The sequence below is a fragment of the Manacus candei genome, unplaced genomic scaffold (genome assembly GCF_025592945.1).
Source record: "Manacus candei isolate 608988 ecotype Guabito, Panama unplaced genomic scaffold, ASM2559294v1 h1tg000046l, whole genome shotgun sequence".
Lineage (NCBI taxonomy): Eukaryota > Metazoa > Chordata > Aves > Passeriformes > Pipridae > Manacus > Manacus candei.
In genome coordinates this window covers 7,158,890-7,181,225 of record NW_026138094.1, presented here as the reverse complement: position 1 = coordinate 7,181,225, position 22,336 = coordinate 7,158,890, and the positions used below count along the sequence as shown (strand labels likewise).

General features: G+C 38.1%; 1 protein-coding gene across 2 annotated transcripts in view; it reads right to left on the bottom strand.

The window, feature by feature from the left end:
- Positions 1 to 15,295, bottom strand: part of SH3GL3 (SH3 domain containing GRB2 like 3, endophilin A3) — a 60,897-nt gene extending 45,602 nt beyond the window's left edge. The window contains exons 1-2 of one of the 2 annotated variants that reach the window (XM_051796650.1): positions 15,258 to 15,295; positions 13,116 to 13,196 (exon numbers count right to left, since the gene is read on the bottom strand). Coding sequence is in view for 1 of the 2 variants with exons in the window: in XM_051796649.1 (XP_051652609.1) it covers positions 1,228 to 1,272 (45 nt within the window). In the remaining variant the exon portion in view is untranslated. Of the gene's footprint in view, positions 1 to 1,227; positions 1,338 to 13,115; positions 13,197 to 15,257 lie in introns of those variants that run through there. The other variant, XM_051796649.1, reaches the window with a different exon arrangement.
- Between the last annotated feature and the right edge of the window lie 7,041 nt (positions 15,296 to 22,336).

The window sequence follows — 22,336 nt, the reverse complement described above, 5'->3', positions numbered from 1 at the left end:
TGGCACTTCTTGTGGTTACCTCTCTAACTCCCTCAGTTAAATACCTTCTGATTCTTGAGTTACACACTCACCATAGCAAAGGCTTCATCACTTACCCACATAAGTCAGGTGCAAAACAAGCCAAAACTTTGAATAAATTGTCCTTGGATTTGTTTACCCTGCAAGTCCAGAATTTTCTCAAAGGAACAGTGACAGTTAACGAAAAGATACAGTTGCATGACATTTTTCAGGATCAGTACATTCCACGAAGCGAGCACACTACTGAAACATTAGATACAAATATTTAGCATCTCTATATCCAAACAAAGTGAACATTCTGCACTTGGGCTGCTGACAAGCTGCATATCTGAAGGAAGACCTAGAAAGATGACAGCTAAGTACTCAATGAATCTTTATTTTTGCCACTCTCACCAAGACAAGAGCAGTTACTGGATTTGCCTGAATATGTTATGTACACTAATTTCAATATTACCACTATCGTTAATGACAGACAGCAGAAACACGGATCTCTTTGGCTTGGTGCAAGCTGGCAAAGCAGCTGAGGCTTCTAAACACCTTCAGTGGAAGAATCCTACTGTGGCCACTTCCTGAGCCCTGTGGGCCACTCTGGTGCCATGGAGTTCAGCCAGTTCACCTGCTTGACAGAAAGGAGCTTCTCTCTTCAAAGAAATCAGCTATACTATTAAAGAGAAGCACATTACAAAAGAGTTAATGGGGTCAGGAGAAGATGAAGGGTCATCCTGGAAAAGCATCTAGAAAAAGAGGGAAAACTCTAGAAACATCTGATACCCTCTGCAGGACAAATACGTGGCATTCCAGGTAGGATAATAAACCAGCGATTTTTGGAAGATCAACACAATGAACTATTTAGGGGAAAGCTGCTATCCTACAGGCTGCAGCTTTAACTGAGGCCTCAAAGCATGATCACGAATCCAGCATTAAACAACAAACACTAATAACTAGAAGACCCCAAGCAAGAGAAGGGAACGGGCAACCCTCTCCTGTGAGGATCAACCCAAGAGGCTCAGAGGCAACACCACCAGCCAAGGACCCGGCGGTAACGCCGAAGGAGACCCTCCCCGAGGTGATGCCGCCGCAGGTCCAGGGACGCGCCGCGGGAGCGGGCGCTGGGCGAGACACCCACCAACAGCACAGCCCGCCGGGGGCTCTGCCCGCGCTCGGGGCTCTGCCGCCCGCCCGGGAGAGCTCTGCCGCCGCCGCCCTTACCTGGCTGGCTTTGTGAAACTGCTTCTTGAGCCCCGCCACCGACATGTTCCCCCGCGGCCCCCGGGCCGAGGGCCGGCAGGTCGCGGCAGGTCCCCGCGGCCGGCCCGGCCTCTCGCTGCGCCGCCCGCGCCGCGCCGAGCATCGCCCTCCCGGGCCCGGCCGGCGCCGCCCCATTGGCCGGCGCCGCGGTACATGCAAATGAGAGCGCCGGAGCCGCCCGCCCATTGGACACTTTGCGGCGCTATGCAAATGAGGCGCTGGCAAACGCCCACGCTGCGCTGTCGCTTGGAGACACTTTATTGGTCTCACTTCTTGTGGTTCAATGTAGCATCTCTAGCTGAGCTCGTTAACCTCAGGTCTGTTATTGTAGTGGTAATTTAATTGCAGCTTTTAAAACACAAAAGCACTTACAGTAGTCCAGAACGTGACTGGTTAGTGCTGTGCATCGGAACACTCGGTAATGTGATTCCATTGCTGCATTGGTCCTGCTCGAGGTTCCAAAACGCAGTCTCCCACTTGGAGGAGCAGATGGACTAGAAATAGCTCTGCTGAAAGGACGGGTTAGTTGTTTGTCTGGTTGTTATGAGCTGGATAGATTGACTGTATACTGAAACATGACTGCGTATCAGGAATGTGCCGATATAAATAAGAGATGTGATTCTGCCTGCATGATGAAGCACTTCCAGGCGATGCTTAGATTGTGGGGAAGATAAGCTCTGTGATATGCTGCTCCATCCTGGCTCTAAGGACACTCGGGAGTTATGATTCAGCTGAAACTTGTGCAGGGACCCGGGAAGCAGTTTAGAGATAAGCCTCGCTGGCTGCAGCAGGGCTCTGTTACTCACTGTCACGCTTACTACATTTTTATTGGGTTGGGAGAGAAAGGCATTTCCAGGGTGTGTTACTGTTACTTCTTTACAATAGCAAAGAGGCAAAAAATACAAGAACTTTCAGAGTGATTGTCATACTGTAATTTGGGAGAAAGGAATCACTGTCCGCACCTGTTAGAAACAATTATTATACCACTGTGAAACAAAGTGCAAAGACAAACACATTATTGAGTTAAGGAACTGGCTGTTACTTGACAAAGGACTCTCTGTGCAGGAGAGGAAGAAGAGAAAGCAAAGAGGACAGTACCAGTCAGCACTCCCTCTGGAAAACAAACTGCAAGGTGAAGCCCTTCCAGGTTTTTGGAAATGTTTGAAAAGAATCCTGCCGCCACCATGCTATCTGATGCCACCTGTGTGTAGGGAAAGAGCATTTTCAGCCTCCTTACAAGTAAACACAATCACATCACAGTTGAAATCACCTGATTTCAGCACCAGTTTCTCTTCAGATTTGAAACTGGCAGCACGATGTTAACTGTGCAGACCAAACTGGATATGGCTTACAACAGTGACACATTTGTAGAGATCTCAGGTGAGCAAACAAGGCCCTAAACAAAGATATTGGAGATCTGTAAGAGGTATTAAAGTAAGCTCTTACTGTTCCAGAGAGTTAGGGAGAGAAGGCGGCTTTGGCTAATCTTTGGCCTTAAGAATGGGTGGACCAGAAGCAAAGAAGGAAGGAGTTCGAAATAAATCACTGTGGAGAGGAATGAATGGATTATGGAGTTGCCGTGGCTGTTAGCTGTAAAATTGGATTAGATAAAGAATTTGAGTAAAGCTGTATGTCTACAACTTCCTTTTTTTTTTTTTTTTCTAAATCCTGCTTGTAACCCAAGGATAGCAGCCATGTTGTCTCTGCTGAAGTGATACAAGAATTTGCAAGTGGGAAATAGCCTGTGGAAATTTCACTTCATAGCCTAATTGCTCAATGATACAGACAAGGAGAAAACCTAATTAGTGATCCAACCTGAATAGTCCAGGTTGTTAATGATGTGGTGGAGGCACCCTGAAAAAGACACTAGTATTCAGTTCAGATATAAACAAAAGTTATAGCTTGTATCCAGTAACACAGTGGCTAAGGGATTTCTAAAGGATTTATAATCACATAGTTAGATTTTATGGAAAAAAGGATTGTAATTTGCTGGATTATCATCCTTAAATTTTATGAGAAGTTACTGATTCAGTCTGTAAAATGAGAGAAATGAAAAATAGTACAAAAAGTATGGGAAGTGGTTCAGACAAAAGCTGACATGATGGGAAAAAAACTAAAGCTTCTATTAAAAATAAATGTTACAAGCAGAAAACAGGTCAGGAGATAATATTACAAGGGCAGAATGAAAAATGTTTCATAGAGCCTGGGAAAAAGGGGACCTTCACAGCAAAAGTTCTAAGTGTCTGGATATTTAAACAATAACTACCGTCCCACTCCTTAGAAAATCTCAAAGTGCATGAGAGCAACAGATCATGGCTCCAACATGTTACTGAATCAGGTGTGCTAAAATGGACAGTGAAGTTTGTACAAACTGAGAGCTCCTAACTGGCTCAGATCAAGGCAGTGACTAAAAAATATGCATTTCTGACTTATATGGGAGAACTGGGCTTGAAAATTGGTTCTGTGAAATTCAAACAACACAAACTCCTGGATAAATGGTTAAATTTATAATTCACTTGCATTTCAGTGTGGATAATACTATGTAAAAAACACTATCAGCAGAAACTCAATATGAAGATGTGGTAAACAACCTTGTAGGTGTTTGGTTTTCAATCAACAAATCATCTTAAGTTTAACAGCTGAAATTGCAATAACAGCCATATGAAGTATTAGGTTTTCAGCAGAATGAAAACTAGAAATATTTTAAAAATTATCCAGATGCATCTTAGCAGTTGAAATTACTTGGAATCTGAAGCCAACTACATTGCCTACATGGCAATTGTAGGAATTTGTAGGCAACTACATGTTGGTGAAACGCAATCTGGATATTTTGTGGTTACTGCCATAAAAGTAAATGTCAAAAAGGGGAGGAAAGATGACTTTGTGATGAAATTGTATTGTATTTGATTCTGGGCCATGCTGACTACCTCAGTAAAGCACTTATCTTGAATATTTAAGCCTTAAGGAATAAATAAGTTACTGTACATCAGTTTATGATGAAATAAATTTCTACACATGGCATTAGGAGACCTTGGATGTACTCAGCTGATCCAGGACAAGAGTAACTACAAACAACAGGGAACAAGACTCTCAGACACAGATGTGACACCCACTAATGGTCTGTAAGGACTATACATATCTAATGACAGTGCAGATTACCTGGTTAATTTTCATGTTAGTTGTCAAATGTTGTAATCATAGGCTGTGGTTTTTTGATCACTGGAGAAGAACATATTGGAAAACTAGTGTTTAGAAAACAAGCATTCTGAAACTATACCATTTGAAAGAACAGTTGGCCAATACCCCACTCTACAAGAGCAAACTTGTAGAAAGTTTTAACAATAAAGCAGGCTCAGATATAAGATTATGGGGGTTCATCTGGTTTGACAATTCAAAAAAAAAAAAAGGGGAGATTACTAAACTAAATTGACACTGGAACTTGAGTACTGACACAAGTAAATGAACTAATGTATAACATAGTGTTCCAGAGTGAAATCCAAAGGACTACAACACTGGATTTGGGACTGATTTAGCTAATTTCCTGGTGTCAGCTCCTGGGTTTGATGTTACAGGACACACCTGGAAGCTGACACTGTGAAAATAATGCCAACAGCAAACTACCTCAATAACAAAGTCAGAAGAAAATCCTTCTACAAAAAAATGCCCGAGACAGTAAGTACATCTCATGAGGTTGTTTCAGCACCCTTTCTATGAACTTAAATGAAATAATTATTTAAAATCAAACAAAAAAAAGTTGGTGATATGAAAATATGATCATGTACAGGAGTAGGTTAACACTATGTTTTTGTTTCTAGAACATAACCAAGCAATTCTGCATATCAGCACATTCTGTGTAGATAAACTGGCTCAGGTATTTCTGACAGGGCTTTGCATTGCAGTATAGATTACATAAGAAATCATCAGAAATGGAAAGGAACAGACAACCTTCTCTAAACAGCCAGCACTGGCCAAAACTTGGAAAGCTCTCTGTTCCAAACGGACGCTGCTGGCAGTCAGAGCAGGAATATGTGGCCCTGGGGCCAGCACACACTCTGGCTAACCTACTGCAGTTGTTTAGGATGCTTATGTTTGCTCCCCAGACCTTCTAACTACATGTAGCCAGTGAATTATTTTTGGCATATGTGATTGTTCTTCTCAAGCTGACTTTCCATATGTGTTGCTTTACCGTCCTCCAGATCTTTGCTTCTCTTCTTGTCTCCTTGTATTTGTATTCCACATGCTTCCCTGTCATCCTTCTGTCCTCACTTTCCTAAATCTCTGGCTGTTATTCTGCAAGTGTCAATAACAAAAGTTTGTTAGGTCTTATGCCATTAAATAATAAAGACTGTTCTAATTACATATTTCTTTTAAAAAGACATATAAACAATTTGGGTGAACTTAAAATCTAGATATAGATATTTTTTAAAAGTGAGATATGTGTATACTATAAGATATTCTGGTTTTGAAAACTCAACAACCTACTTTTTTGTGTATGCAGCAGATAAAAAATTTCAATCCTAATCTTGCAAAATATACCATGTGGATGGACTCCTGAACAGCTCCAGCTTGGAGATCTTGTAACTTTTAGGTGCCTATGTTGGTTTTGGTAGCAGTTTTTACTGTTAGCATATACGTAGGCATTCAGTGCTCTCAGACAACTCTAGACTGTTCAACATTCCTCTTTTTGCTGGCCTTTCTAAAGTAGCTATGTTCCTTCTTATTAAAGATAAGGCAAAAGCAACTCTAAATGAGCCAATGTAGTAATGTACAGAAACATTTCTCTGAAATGTTTCTCTCTCTGATTTAAACAAACTGCACCTGAGTTCTGTGCTGCTATTTCACAGGTAACAAAATCAAGGTACTGATTTTCTGCACACAGCTGTTCATCAGACAATGCTGACATTCTCATTGCTGACGATGCCAGCACAAAATCTGAAGTTGCAAAGTTGTTAGAACAGTAAACATTAGTTTCAGAAAGGTGTAAAGGATATTCATGTTCATGGTAAAACTACTGTATCACTCTGTTTCAAAGCAGAATGTTGTACCATGATGCTGTAAACTGGATCACTTTGAAATCCAATCTAGAATTTAATTTAACTATTACTCAGGTATAAAACAAAGGTTTAAGTAACACCTTAGTAAGTCTTGGTCTTTATAATGATCCTTTTCAGTGGAAAAAGGCCACACCAAAGAACAGCACATACTGCCTTGCCTTGCTGAGAGAATGCAATGCAGAAGCTCTTGAGAATAATGATTTATTCAGCTTTATCAGAGAATAAAAAATATAATCAGCAAGAAATCTGAGTAAAAATCTGCAAGAACACAGATTGCATGTAATAAGAGGAGACAAATAGTAAAATAAAGTAAAAAATCTAGTGGTTTATCTTTTCCAGGTATAAATATGCTTAATTATATTTTAACTTGTGTTATATTGCAGAGTAGAAAGTTGTATCAACTCTGAGACACCAAGTCCTTACATAATGCACAATGTGAACATTTCAAAGAGTCTGACTGATGTTTAAAAGCAATTTGAATATCAGTAAGTATCTTGTAGCAAGTTTGTGAATATTCAGGCATACCTGATTTTAACAAAACTTTTACAACATAGATGTTGTTTTGCTTTTAGTGTAATTTAATAGGTCTTTTGGGATCTGCCATGTTTGAACATCTGGGAAACATCATATGTTGTCTGTTGATCAATGAGGCAACAGGAAAGGCATGATGTGACACAGATGTTAAATATGGCAATACTCCATAGACCAACTGGATCACAAATGGGAATGATCAGACTTTGAAAAATCTGATTAAGATTCATTGACTGGATAAGACTCAGTTGGTCTTTTTCCTTAAATTTCTTAACTGTTCTTGTAACAGTATTATAGTGGGTATTATTGTGGTCAGTGAATTATTGGAAACTGGCTTATTTGGGGCAACAAAATGACGTAACTGAAGACAAGGACTTTTACTATCAAATACTTTACAGGAAGATGAATACAACTTGCCAGATCCCTGCTGTCTTGTCATGAAGATTAATGTGTACTACTGGATAACTCTGCCACTCCTTGTAAAACACAGAATACATAAATCAAATTTATTGTATTAGTTTAAGCCTCAGTTAATTGAGTAACTGCCACTATAGTAAGAAACCTTTTTCTCCCTCATATGCAAAGAAGAAATAGTGTATATGAAATCCTTTAACTGTTACCCAGGAATGCCACCTCCTGGTTACGTACAGAAACGCCCTTTGAGAGAGGGGGGAAAAGCAGCTTTGATTCCATAGTTACCAGAAAACCATTTCAATTAATTATATGTTAAAAATGCGTGAAACAGAGACATGCCTCCTGTCAGTCTTCCCATCTTGCTCGTTGAAATGTAAAGGTACTCAGATGTTTACTTTTCTAAAGAAACTGTGTAGTTTAAAATAATAAACACACCTGACATTGACAGAAACAACCTTAAAACTCTTGTATTTAAAGGTAGCAGCTGAATCAATATCATGAATGAAATTCTGACCTGACTGAAGCTGACAGGGCTTTTGCCACTGACTTCAGTGGGGCCCAAACTTTCAGCCTGTATTTTTTGAAAGCTGTTCTTATAAACTGGGTTTGAATTGTCAGAAGTTCGAAAGAAAACCAGACATATTCTTCTGCAATTTAGTGGGCACAGGATTATAAAGGCTAAACTGGTCATGCAAAAAATGATGGTAAAGGTTTTCAGAGTCAGAGACCTCTCTTTCCCTATGATCAGACCAGATTAGCTGTTGCTTTTATTGCTTGGACTTCTCCACCAGTAGACTTACAGTTGTTTGGTGTTGCTAGTACAGGTAAAAGCATGTTGTACCAGAATATGTTCCTTGAAGCAATCATATTCTAATGGTGTATTGGACTCCCAAATCAAAGCAAAATTCTACTCTGGCTGCTAGGATGATATACAGACAGCAGGGGAAACAAGCCAGGGAATTTCTTTCACCTGGGAAAGCAAATAAGAAGCATTTCTCCAGTGCATGAAGAAGACTATTTGGGCAGACAGCAGCTGAAAGCCCCTGCAGTCACACATTACTTTAACTCTACTGCATTTAACTTATCCCTTATTTTTTTTTCCTAACTATTCCAGCTACACAATCTCTGCAGATGTAAATTCTCAAGTCATAGCTAAAAATAATTTCAGTGAGCCCAATCCTAACTTAGATATTTCAGCAGTAAATACTTAGGTTCTTTTTGGGTCCACCTGTCATGTTCTTTCCTATGTCAAGTATAACACAGCAGAAGTGGTATGCAAGCTGACAAATCCCTTAATGGAGACACCAGACTGCTTTTAATTTGCCTAATCTGCCTAATATTTTTTAATATTGTCAGAAAGGATTCAGTGGAACAGCCTGTATTGGAAGAGATTAAAAAATAGTGAATGCTATTGTATATTAATAATGGATGTTATCTGACTTGTTTGATAAAAGTTTTCCTTACAATTAAAAACTTTCTATCTGAATACAGAAGATAAAGGAGAGAAATGATGAATTTTTTTATTTTTCCTTTTTAAAGTTATGTTAATTGTAATCGCTTTTGATAGATTGCAGATATGTGGTTCTTCTGCAATAAATAAAAATAGCATGAAGTTTTATCACTCTTCTTTTCTTACTCCCTTCTTTGGAGGAAGAAAATAAAAGACAGGGATTAAACTGAGATTAATCTATAGCTCTGCTCTTCCTACAGTGCCATACTTGCTTGTTTTTCTGATGGGTCATCTTGAAACTATGACCCAGGCTCTGATACATGGAAAGCAAGTACCCACTTACTCAATCCATCTGAACAACTGTCCACAGAGTTTGTTATTTCTCTCAGCTGCTATCTGAGAAATCTGTAAGAAGCCATTTATAATTTTGACATGTATACTAAATTTTGACATATATACTAGGTAATGGAAAGCACATTTGTGAGTCCTGCTTTTTTTTTCCCCTCCAACTTTGACTTATAACATTACAGGGCTTCTAAGATTCTGAAAGTATTATGCTTTTCCTTTAATGGAGGTGATTATGATCAAGGTGCCACAGAGACAAGTGTGTGTTGGGTGACTTTGTAGGGTTTCCTAAGAGGGAGGAGGGGTTGAGCAGACAAGTGCTCAAGGGAAAGAGAGAAGAATGTTCCAATATGAAACGGTTCCAACAATTTAATATTAGTGATACTATCTTCTATCTGTAGATGGCAGTGATCTTCCACTGCCTGCTTCAGGAAGAAAGGGGGAACAGTGGTGGTGATGAAATCCTAAAATTAAAACCACTGTGCAAAACAGATGTGGGGAAGAGAAGTCATAAGGTATAGGAAGGTATATCCCTTATTGTATTGCCTTCATGTGATGAGAAAAGGCATTGTGCCATTTAGAACCCATAAATTTCTGTATCAAAGGATTTTGATGACAAATTCCAGAATACTGTGTTTTGAAATTTATCTATGATTAAAACCCTCCGTTGGCATTCTGGACTTCTCGCACACACCTGAGATACATTTCATTAGTTTAAATATGTTTATTCAAATAATATCAAAGCCCTCTGGGTACTTGGCTACCTCCTTCATCAGTTGTTCAGCAGTTGTTTCATTTTTAGCTGTTTTTCTCTTGACACTTGCATTAGTTTTCACTATCATTCAAATAAAATGCAGTAAACAGTGTGTAAAGCCATCCAGGTATACTTCATTAAAGGGTGTGAGGTGAAGCCCACTGAAATCAAAGAGGGTACTTATATCAGTTTCAGCAGGCTTATAATCTTACCTCCCATCACAGAGAATCTTCAAAGTACAACACAAAGTCTAACCTTCCCTTTTTGTCACTATTTTCAGCTGTGGTTTGTTTTCATCATACCAGTTCTGCCTACAGAATTTTAAAATATGATATTTTCATGAAGATCAGACTATAAAAACTACATTTTTGAAGTTCTATTTTAAGCATCACATAGATCTAGTCTAACATCAGATTTTAAATGGTATCTAGACACACACATGCAAATGAAGTGCTTAACAGGATTTCAAACAGCATCTAAATTGCATTTTAAAATTTGCTTCTGAAGATTATAAATATCAAGGAGACTTTGAGTATTGTTGGGAGAAAGATGCCTACGATGCATGTATATGCAAAGTGGACCCAGAGAAGTACCTAAGTGAGTTATTTCTTAGTACCAGTTGTTTCCAGTAGAAAGTGTATCACTGCAAAGAGCACAAAATACAAAACTATTCATCTGCTTCTAAGGCAGCCCAGTTCAGTTTAAACTATCTGAGCATTCATAACCTTAGAGTGACTCTGAGTTGAGACATTCCTCAGCAAATCATGAGGAACTATTTGTCTCAGGTCCTTCCATTTAACATTAAGCCATTTCATTCCTTGCTGCTGAAAGATGTTTTGCAATATCAGCACACCTAATCTGCAGCCACTGTTGTGTCACTGCACTCGAGCAGAGGCTTGTCACTGGTATGACCAGTGGCAATTTTGACAACCTCTAGTGCAGAAAGCCACTATAAATTACTGTGCATTGCTTAAGTCCTTTTTGGAAAGCTTAACTGGGAGTTTTATCCTTCTGCACAGGAATATATCATAACCAATATGTTCTGGAACAAAAAGGACATACACTCTTTATCCCAACAGTAGGCTTTCCAGTGGATAAGATAAAACCATCTACCTGGCATCACTGTCTTTAGAGCTTTCTATACATGAATCCTACATTTTCTCCTCTGGATTTTGTCACCTCTTTCTTGCAATGCCAAATAGTTTTTTCTCTTCTTTACTGACCATGCTCTTCAGTTCTTTGAAAAGGAGCAGCAGTTTCTCTAACTAACCAGTCCACGTTGCTTAATGTGCAGTTCTAAAAATTGATTTGTTTTTTAATGAGTGAATGGTTAATCTTTATATTCCATTGTCAGAAAAATAATCCATTAATCTGTTCCCAGAATGCAGTACAGTTTCATAATATGCACTCTCACCCCCAAAAAAAAGGATGGGAAAGGGCAGCTAAGGAAGAGCGTATGGCCTTATTGCCTATTTATTTACAGATGAGCATGTGTCTATATCCAGACATGCCTCTTCCCTCAAACCACTGGCAGGGCACAGTACACAAAATTAATTTTTTTAACCTGTTTATATTGCTCTCCCTCCAAAAAAGACTATTGTGAGGTATTAAATAAAACCTAGGTTTAATATGTCCACTCATGCTCTAAATGCAGACAGTAAGATCCCTTCTTTGGGAGTTACTTTTGGCCACTTCACAAAAATGTCAGCATTAAAATTTTGCAAAAAAACTCATTTAGTAAGCCCTTGGCTCAGTTTGCTTTAGATACACTTACAAGATTGTTTGCAGCATGAACTCACAGTGTGCAGGACTCTGCCTAACTCTCCCATAGCTTCCAGTCACGCTGCCTGACTTGCACTGTTACTGTCTATCCTTCCTCCCTTCTGCTTCTTCCCATTCTCATTCTTTTGCTCCCTCTCTTCATCTTTCTAATTCATTCCACATGCCCTTGAATATGTACCATGTAAGCTGCTGTTTTGCATTCAACATTTGTTTATCCTGGGACTTATCACAGTATCTGAGAATCTCATAACTTTCACAGATTTTTATCCTCTTGAAGCCTTTGTGAAACAAGGAAGTGTATGTCAATTTACAGGTGGGGAGTGGTCACACTGGAGATTAAGTGAGGTGCTCAGAGCCCTGCTTAGCCGTGGGAGCTGTATTCAAGTATTTCTTGGCTCCTGATCTCCTGTATAGATTGAACATTCCTGTCGAACTACATCTCCTGCAGTGCACCACAGTCTCTTTTCACAGTGAGGACAGGCCATCACTCCAGCATTTTTGTCCTCTGGGAGATATGGATTGGCTGGGGAGACTCTTTTTACAGTAGAACAGGGACAAGAGACACAAGTTTAGAAATTTCAGAAAACCCCATTGTGACTTTCCAAAATCAAAATTTATGGATGGGTAGAAGAGGGAATGTGTGTGGGAATGGGTTCAAGTGTCTGACCTACATTTCCATTCCCCCGAAAGAAACCAAAGCATCCTAAGGAGAAAAAAAAAAAAAAAAAAAAGAAAAAAAGAATAAATTCATGCAAAGCAGATACTTTACTCATAAACAGTTAATGATCTAAACATGTTGGCTTCTGAGGAAAATTCTGTAATGGCCCTAGTTGTATTCATTGGCTGGAAAAAAAAGCACATAACTAAGATTTCATTACAATTAATCTTTTTCTTCTCATTTCTGAATATCTGCTGTAGATTTAGCCATCATGAGTTTTTTGCAATAAAATTCACCTACCTGTACGTCAACACAATCTCTTAAATTTGGTTCCAAATTAACTTTTTCTAAGTTGTCAAAACATACGACTGTGTATCCATGTTTTACGACTCAAGGGGTAGATTCCAAAGCAGTGAAAGGAAGGCTCTTATACATAAGGACTGAGCCTGGCAACATGTGAGATTTGGATGCCAGATTATTAAGTATTCTGATTTAGCCACGATGTGAAACTCCACAGTGAGCCCCACAAATAGCTTTGCTGATACTGAGGTAGTGACCTCTGAGGCTTTCATGTGACTGTGCTGCCAATGGGTTGTCTGGTCCACTGGGGCGCCACTTTCCTTTGATTTATCTTTGAGTCTGAGGAATTTTATTTTTTTTTCAGAGTAGTAAGAAAATCCTATTTCAAATTCATTATTAGAGCTATCTATGCTGTCTGGCCCCAGTGGATAAATCCTAGTAACCAGATCTTTATTTTCCATGGACATATGTACTGACTTTAAAACAATTCTCATGTTTTCTTTATTAATTAAGGGAGATGGGGAAGGGAAGAGAAAGGGGTATATGTAATAGCTCACTTACCTGAGAAAAGCTCTGCAGCTGGGTGTGATCTGTTGTATACAGCAGAAAACACGCATCTAATTAATCGTATTCTCTTGGAACCTTTAAAAAATTGGTTTATAGCAAGTGTTATCAGACAAACATGGTGATACAATAAATATTTCAGCTATTTCAGTACTTTCCTGCAGGCCAAACAGTCATCATAAATTAATTTAAAAATTAAAAATAAAGAAAAGAAATTAAATGTCCGTGTAAAGCTGCTTTGGTAGTGAGCCTGTATCTCCTGTTCTCATGACTCAAACTGCTTTGCCTAGTGAAAATGTTTCAAAACTGACATAGAAAGAGTGCATTCTGCTGCAAGCATAACTTCCACTGAACTGTGTAAAAACAAGGCAAGATACAATGTCAACACTAGGAAGAAAAGGTTAAATTACAGTCCTCGTACATTTGATGGGTATTGCATAAGAAAGCCTTTTTCAGTAAATCAGTTTAGTGCTATTTTTTGTTCAGTATTAAAAACATTGCATCAAAATCAAAAGTTTCTAGGTGTATCTTAAAACAGTGAAAGTAACATCTCTACAGGCTACAATAGATATCTTAAATCTCATCAGAAATTTGTCCAGGGGACTTGATCTGTCTGCTGAAGTTTTGCACAAATTGGCTCTATTGCCTCTATGCCCAACTACCTAAACTCACCTACATAACTAGAGATACATCTTAGTCTCTACTCCATGTTTTATGCAAGAGAGACAGTTAGGGGAGTAGTGTCATCACCCTCACAGCAATTACAGCTGCTTACTGAATAGTCAGATGCTGTGCAAGGAGCACGAGCACAGTCCAGCTAGTTTCAAGAAGTACATTTAATGCTGAGTACTAACAAATATAAACAGCATCAGCTGATCATATTCTGAATATAACACAGGATTTTCCTCACAAACTTCCCCAAAAATTACCTTTTGCACAGGGGAAGTCTGCAATGCAGTCGATGTGCAAAGGCTGTGGGTCTGCCACGCGGGGCTGGGCTTGAGACAATGCCAGTTACTCTCATGACTGGATTTTTCCTTATATTTTTACTCTCTGAGCAATTCTCTTTCTCAATATCATTGTTTTTCTATTTTTTGCTTCATATTGTCAGATACATAAATACGTGGAAGCATTTTACTGGAGTTCCAAAGCTTCCTGAGAAGCGACTGACCTTTATAACTCTTGGAGTATGTGTAGTTAATTGAAAAGTTCTCCAATGTATTTTCTCTAAACAATGGAGAAAACACATATGCTAAACAGAACCTCATCCAGGTATATGTGTAAACTTGAGAGAAGAATGCAAGAGAGTTATTTATAAAAGGATGAAAATATTAACTATTACTTAGTGCCAAATATATTCTTGGTTCTTATCTGTTCCTACAAGCAGCACTCTATTCATATATGGAAGAAGCAATTTGAAGCCACGGCAGCTGAGCTACGGTAATTTTGATATAATGGCAAGGAAAAGATGCCAACAAAGTACCTTTTATGTGTGTGTTAAACTTAGCTTTGCTTGACAGTGTGCCCACTGCAAAACATACACAATACCTATAGGAATGATAAACAGAGCCTTCTCCAAAGAAGATTTTATTCACTTCTCTTGTAACTTAGTTAATAATTTAGTGCATAATTTAATCTGTCAATTCCTTATCTGTAAAAGGGATGCATCAGGACTTCGGTGAGTCTTGTCCAGGCACATTTCAGTGTCTTTTGAGAGGAGATATCCTGCTAAGTGTGTTGTGCCACACCTGCTATCCCAAAGCCCCAGTCAAGACTGGGGCCTCAAAGTGTAACTGCAGTAACCAATATAATATGAAACATTCATTTTCTTCTGGTAGCTGCAGGCATTAAGACTTTAAACAAGGAATAAAAAATACTACTGTTTGACACAGAAAAAGTATGAAGGAGAGTTCTGGATATGCTTTAAAATACCTTAGTAATGCATCTCTCTTTAAGTCTTGTAAGCCGACACCGTCTTATTAACTTTTAATATATGAAAAATACGCACTATAGGAAATGCAATGTTACTAATGAGGTAAAGATCTTCCCCCTCACTGTTATTTCCTGTCCATCTCTGTAGTAAGTAACCATGTATCTTTGGATATGGACATGTACAAGATAAGTGGAATAGCTACTTACCCATCTCCAGTCCCAGTGGACCTTGATTAGCTGGTAAAAAGGCAGAGGCCACATCAAACCAAGGCTCTACAGAACAAACCCGAAGAACTGCATTAAGATTCTGCCCTTGTAGTGCCAGCTAGTGAGATTTTCACACGTGGGGAATACGGAATAGGACTTTCTAAAGCTAAAAGATCTTGCAAATCACACTTTTGACCCATCACCTACTAGTTCCCAGTAAGATAATACAAAGAAAACTGCAATAAAAACATAGAGAAATAGCCCCTATTCCAGAAAATATCTCAGACTTTTAACTCACAGCAATGTTCTCCTTGTTAAAAAAGCAAAGGAAATGTATTTGCTTGTTAAACATTGCATTCAAAAAAAGAAAATTTTTCCTTACTGAGGATTGCACACAGCTTTCAGGTACTTTTCTGCAAGCCAAATACAGACAGACTTTTTTTCTAATATAAAATGCAACCCTTCTGCAGTCTAATCAAAAGTTAGACTGCCAGATCCCAAATGATACCAAAAAAAAGGTCACATTAAATTTCTAAGGGTCATTATTAAAAGCATGTGGAATGTTCCCTCCAGTAACTTTGGAATTTAATTACACACTGTCTGGACACTCAGAGTATTCCTCATAGGCAAGGAACAAAACATGTTGATGTTAGAGGCCACACAGAAAGCACTCTCTTGCTTCCCTCTGCCCATCCTCTTGTCCCTGGCCCTCCCTACCACTCTGGCCCTCCCCTAAAGACAATAACCATAAGAAATAGCATGATCATGAAGGACTGCTTGAAAGTACTGTTAAAGACAGATTTTCTCAAGAGTAAGAAGAAAAACTCAAGAAAAACTGGCTTGAGTGACTGGTCAAAATTTAAACCAAACCCAGCCCAAAGCAGCAAACCATGCAGAGCAGCCCAGGCTCGGAATTAAAGGCAGTTCATGTGAATTTCAGGTCAAGCAATGGCTAATAGCAGCTCCACAGGGATTAGAAGCACTGCCTGCTACTAAACTGAGCAACCCGAAATGTAAACTCACTCATCCATTGAAGTCATGTTGAACATTTACTGGAGCGTGACTTAAATCAATACAGAGAATTTCAGATAAACTGGTGAAAATTTGTTCAGCAAATTTATGCAGTAGAATCTGATTTAAAGGGGGCTATTCCAATCTCCCTGATACCTCCTACTGTTCCAACTTTTCTTGAAAGGCTGATCCAATACCAAACTGCTTTGTAGTACTTCCATGAGCTTTAAGATTTCCTGACCTCCAGTGAGCGGGAGGCTAATTGCAGTTTCCCCAAATGTCTAAAAATGCATCTTTTTTGGAATGGCACATTGGGCTTTTGTCACTATGCAAAGTGCAGTCCTGTCTGTGCTGAAATTTAGTTTCCACAAATTAAATAACATTTGGTAAGTGCCAAGAACATCAGGTGATCTCTATCCATGCAATGTTACAGCATCCTTGCACTTGTTTGCTGGTACGTTGATTCCTAAGATTAGCCTGTTGGAAACGTCTAAAGGAATAAGGGGTTTATTTATAAGCTCCCTTATACTTGCTCATAATTTATTTAAAAATCATTCCAATAATTTATTTTATAAATCAATTAGCTTCCATTTATTTCCTTCCAATTTACAGTGAAATATCTTCTGCCTGTTGTTACACTGCTCATTCAAGTTGGGTAAATGTCCTTTAAATCTACATATGATGTAGGATGATGCCCTGAAATTTTATTTTTCTATAACAAATTTATTTTAAAATTCCTTTGAAAAGTTTAGTGAAAGGAAGATGAGAAACCATCTAGGGCATGTTGATAAACTATAAATTATTATTATCTTAGGTTTGCTTTGAAACAGAAGCAAACAAACAGAAAGAATATGCAACCAAACAGATGAAAATACCATACAAAAGGAAAACAATTAACAAAAGGTAGAAGTAGCACCAACGTACAGACTGTTCTGTGAAATCGTGTTTCTGAGCTTAAGGAAACTCACTGGGATCTGGGTCACTGGGTTAGAAAGAATTGTGTTAGTGAAAGAAAGATTATTGTCTAATTTAGTACGCAAGATAATTAGTGGAACTTGATTTTAACAAAATGTTTCTGACATATAAAATGGAGTTATGTGCATTGCAGCTAAGAACAAGTTGATAAAACTCTGAACAAAATAAAGAGTAATGTAAATCTGTCCTCTATGCTCCACTTCTTCTCCCTGTGTACCCACACAGTGGGAATTCTGCAAGGACATAATATACCAAATGTATATATCCAGGCTCTCTGCACAAGCACCACACAGAAACATTATTTAAAAATAAAATGTACAAATGAAATTTGCTTTTAATCTCCTGTTACGTTTGTTATTAAAAAATTAAAAAATTAAAAAAGGAAAAGTTGAAGACTTCAAAAAAGTAATGTAATGACATCTTAGAGAAAAATCATCTTACTTTAAAAGACTCAGAGAACTCAAAGAACTTTAAAATATATAGCTAAAAGTCCAGAAATATTTTATGGTTCACCACCTAACATAAAACAACAACACAGAAAGACAACAGCAAACAAACTCTGCTACCGTAACAACCAAATCTGTTCATGTAAAATAAACCCTTGCCATGAATGCTACACTGGATTAATAGACCTGACAATCAACAGGTTCCCTCTTCTAGACAAGAAGCCTTTGTAGCATCAAGCCAGGAGATTAATACTGTCATAAGAAACTTCAGATGGCATAACAGTATGTTTGAAATAGGTTGGAATGGAAATTTATTCCAAATGAGTTGTATGGAGTATTCCTAGCACTGCATGGAAGGCTTTGACTTTTATTACCTTGCATTTGGATTATGTTTTATCTTGCAAGACCGTATGATCTCACGGTGAATGATTACAAGCATTTATAATGTTAAGGATGATGTGATATTTAACTCGTCATGCAATTGGGGAATATGATCCATATTTTACCAGTGAAGGGACTGACATACAGACTTGTTAAGGGGTTTGACCTAGAAAATGATTTCAGAAATGGGTATTGAACAACTCTCTCAGGTTCCATAGTTATGCCTTACCCAAATGCCTTACCCCTACTGGGTGTTCAGACCACACCTCATTGACAGGCTGTGTCACAGTACTGTTTTGTCCAGAGCTTCACCCTAAATATAGTAAAATTAGAGGTTAAATTCTCACCTTTTGAGTCTGCAGAGAGAATTTTGGAAGGCATTTTGCCTCAACATTCCTCTCATTGACATTTAAACATTTTTTTTTCTTTTCCCTAGAGTGGAAGACAGTCCTACTTTAATATACATTGCTACATGGGAGAAAAGCAATACGAATTTCTCTTTCTCTCTGTGTAAAACCACCTCTGGTTAATCAGATGCAACTGCCATACACTTACAGGCTTAAATGAAACTACTGATATAATTCCAACAAACTGGTAAAATTATTTTAACATTACTTGCATGGATGTGAAAATCAGATGCACAGGTAGTTCTGTTCACTACAGGTGAAAGGCTGCAGATCCCAAATGTTTTAAAACTCACTGAGATTATTGAAAATAACTTACAAAGATTTCAGCTGTCACCAGATGAAGACTGTGGCCAACAGGGTGAAACTGAAGCTTATTTGACTTCTGCAGAGCTGCAGGGGCACTTAATCACTAATGATCTGGTCCACCTTGAACAGCTGGGGAATTTGCAGTAGCCCTCACCGGGGCCAGCATTTTGTATCTGATTTCTCTGTCCTTTGGTAAGGTCCCCAAAACCTTACATATTTGGACATAAACCCAGTCCCTCTCCATCATCTGACTTCTGAATCAGCCCCTAAAAGAACACTGTATTGGCACTAGGTACTGTAGGCAGAATAACCTCCGTTCTCTGCCATATGCCCCATGTGGTATTTTAAAAAATGACTGATTGCTGCGTGATCGTTCTGCTTTTCCCCATAGCTCTGGGGCTGACTGTGTATCTTCGGGTGTGTTAAGGTACGATGCCAGACTAAAATCTGCCTTAAACAAACTCCCAATAGCTCTGATATCACTTTTAATTTATATTATAATTTCTAAATTCTAGTTGCTCCCTAGTGATTTTTTTTTTCCACAAACGCATCTGGAGCTGAGAAGCAGTTTTGTGCAGGAAGCAACCATGTGTATGAAATGACACCCTTCTGTGTCTCTTGCTTCTCAGTGAAATCTGACCTCTTTCACCAGAGTGGCCCGTTGAGTCCCAGAGCTTCTGGGCAGTTCTTAGTATTTTACCTAAAGCAAAATATTCCTGGGAGTGTCCACAAATCTGAACCGGCATCTGCTCTTTTCCTGTTGTTTCTTTTTTGAAAATATAAACAGAATGTTAATTATCTTGCCCTGATTTCATCCTGCTGCTCAGTTTGTTTCCTTTTAACTTCTGAATCTATTACCACTTGCCAATTTGTCTACTCCTCTATTCTGGCACATGTAAGGTTTTAGCTGAGATTCCTGCAATGATCCTGAAGGAAAATGAGCCATATTCCACTAGGTCAACAAGACTCAGAAAGCCAAATCTGTTACAAACGTTACTTCATAATTTGCAAAAATTGGAATCTACACACAGAAACTTATTTCATAAATTTGTTCATGGATGCATTCTGAGGAGCTTGACGATCTCTCAAATGCAGTAAAATAAAGCTTGAAGATTTGTGCCTCCAAAACCTTCAGAGCCTTTTGCCCTTTTCATTTTTGTCATGTTTTGTTTTTAATTGAATAATAAAATAAAACTTTAAATAATCTGGAAAGTCCTCCCTAGTTCTCAGCACACACAGGAAGAAAAAGCTGAATCAGCATTTTCACACGTGCTTAACTCCGTAATTGTGTGCTGTGCTAAATTACAGAGCTGTGCACAGGTTTCATATTACAAGGACTACTTTAATTTTATACAGGAAAAAAAAGGAATATTTTACACTATATTTTAATAAATAATTAATATTAAACTGCATCTATTAAATAAAGGTTCAAACTTGCACAGTGCCGTAAGCTCCCACTGGATAGTGTTTATCGACTTGCAAAATCAGGATCTGGTACAATGGTATTTGGAGTGCACTTCTGTTTCATACTGTGCCAGTTCAATATTGCTAACTACAGGTGTTTAAAAAGCATAAAGTGGTCCATCAAATATCAAAAGATTAGCTTTACGCTTGCCAGATCTCTAAAAAATAAATAAATAAATTTGAGGCTCTGCTCATTTGCCTTCTGGTTTTTGATACTCTAGGGTTCAGCTGGCTCATGTTTTCATGTTTTATCTCTAACCATAAAGGTGAGAACTCTTTTTTGTTGGAAGCTGAAGTTTGCATCTACTCACTAGCCTGCAGGAGTAGACTTTAAGAAAACATCAAATATCATTAACACTCATGGGAAAATCATGAAAATGGGCCATGCTGGTTGATAACTTCACTAATTTACAAATTTTTGTAATAGACATTGGTGCTTTGAACTACTAATGTGAATTAGCCAGGTTCTACTACTTACTTAATAGTCTATATTCCTTGTGGCATTGAAATTACTGTGGCTCAGAAACTTACTCTACAGCTGAACACAGTGTTGTTTGCCATGTGAACCTGGAACAGATTTCCTGCTAGAACAGCGGGGTTTTTACATTTTACGTTGAAATAGAAACAGTATTTTAAGACTAGATTGAGTATCTTTAGACTAATTACTCCAACTGTTTTAATAATGAAACTGTTGGTTTCCCCTCCTTTTTCAGTTCTTTGCCTCCAACAAGAAGGTCCAATTTCATGCCATGGATTTTCAGTTTTGTTATTTGATGGATGAAACACAGTCATAGGTGTTTTGTGAGCCATTTTTAAGAAGGGACTGTAAACCCCTGACCATTTACTTTTTTTGGTTTGTCTAATACAGGAGCTACTGAAACAAGAGACATGGGGTGGATTTATTGGAGGAATGAATAACTGAGTAGAAAAGAACTAATATAGACTCAGGCTCTATTGCTGATGTATCACAGCACTGTTCCAGTAATGAACTTCTCCAAAGAATTAAGAGTTCAATTTGAAGGCTTGTTCCCCTGTCATTTTTGCACCTGGCTAGATTAATTGCCTCAAGAGTTAGAAAACAAAAAATTAATATCTAAAAATTTTGGACCCATTTTTTACCCTGTGTACTGTGAAAAGAATAACAGAGTTCTTTCATAAGCTAATTTACTGCTTTAATTGGCTGTTGGGTGATGTAGAAAATATAAAATCTCATTCTATACCTCATACCTTGCAACAACTGGATCCATCAGTTCAAATGAGACTGTCGTGGTAAGCACAAAACAAAATTAACTGAAATGAAGGGAAAGACTTCTTTCTCATTATCTTCTAAAAATCTCCTGTGCTGGTAAGTAGGTAGAGTAAGTAGAGAAGAACTACACATAAACCCACCTAATTTAAAAGTGGTGCTTTTATAAACTGAACTAATAATAACGAAAAGCATTTCAAATTATGAGTTAATTAAATGTCTAGATATTCTCTTTACTGTTGCATTAACTTTTACTTTATTTTAGTATTAACAAAGTGCCATACTTAAAATTAGTACTGAAGTACTGGATCAGTATTTGTGTACTTTGTACTGTGACAGTGAAGCAGTCTCAGCAGTCTCCTGTATAGGTGTAGCATGTTTCTAACAAACTGTAATATCTATTAACAGTTGAACAAGCAGAAAGCTATTCACCCACTTAATAATATGCAAATGTTTATTATTCTAAATATTAAGTGCTCTAAGTATCAGGGACTGAAAATACTGGTACATTCATTCGTGTAGAATTGTTTTACTTTTGTGTCAACAGAGGAATGAATAACCTTTCATTTAGTTCACCTAAAAACCTCTTCCACAGTCCCTGGCTCTGCAGCCAGCTACTTTTAGCAGAACATGCCAGGGTCCATCACTGAAATCCCACTTGAATCACATTTTAATTTCTGTTAACATCCATGACTTTTGTTGCATATTTCACACTATCCATGCTGACCTGATTGCTAGTAATGTTATATAGGTACTGTGTTAGCAAGGTTTATGCTTTCTTACACTACTATAAACTCTGATTTTGCTTTTTATAAGAAAGTAGGATACTTTTAGAGCACTTAC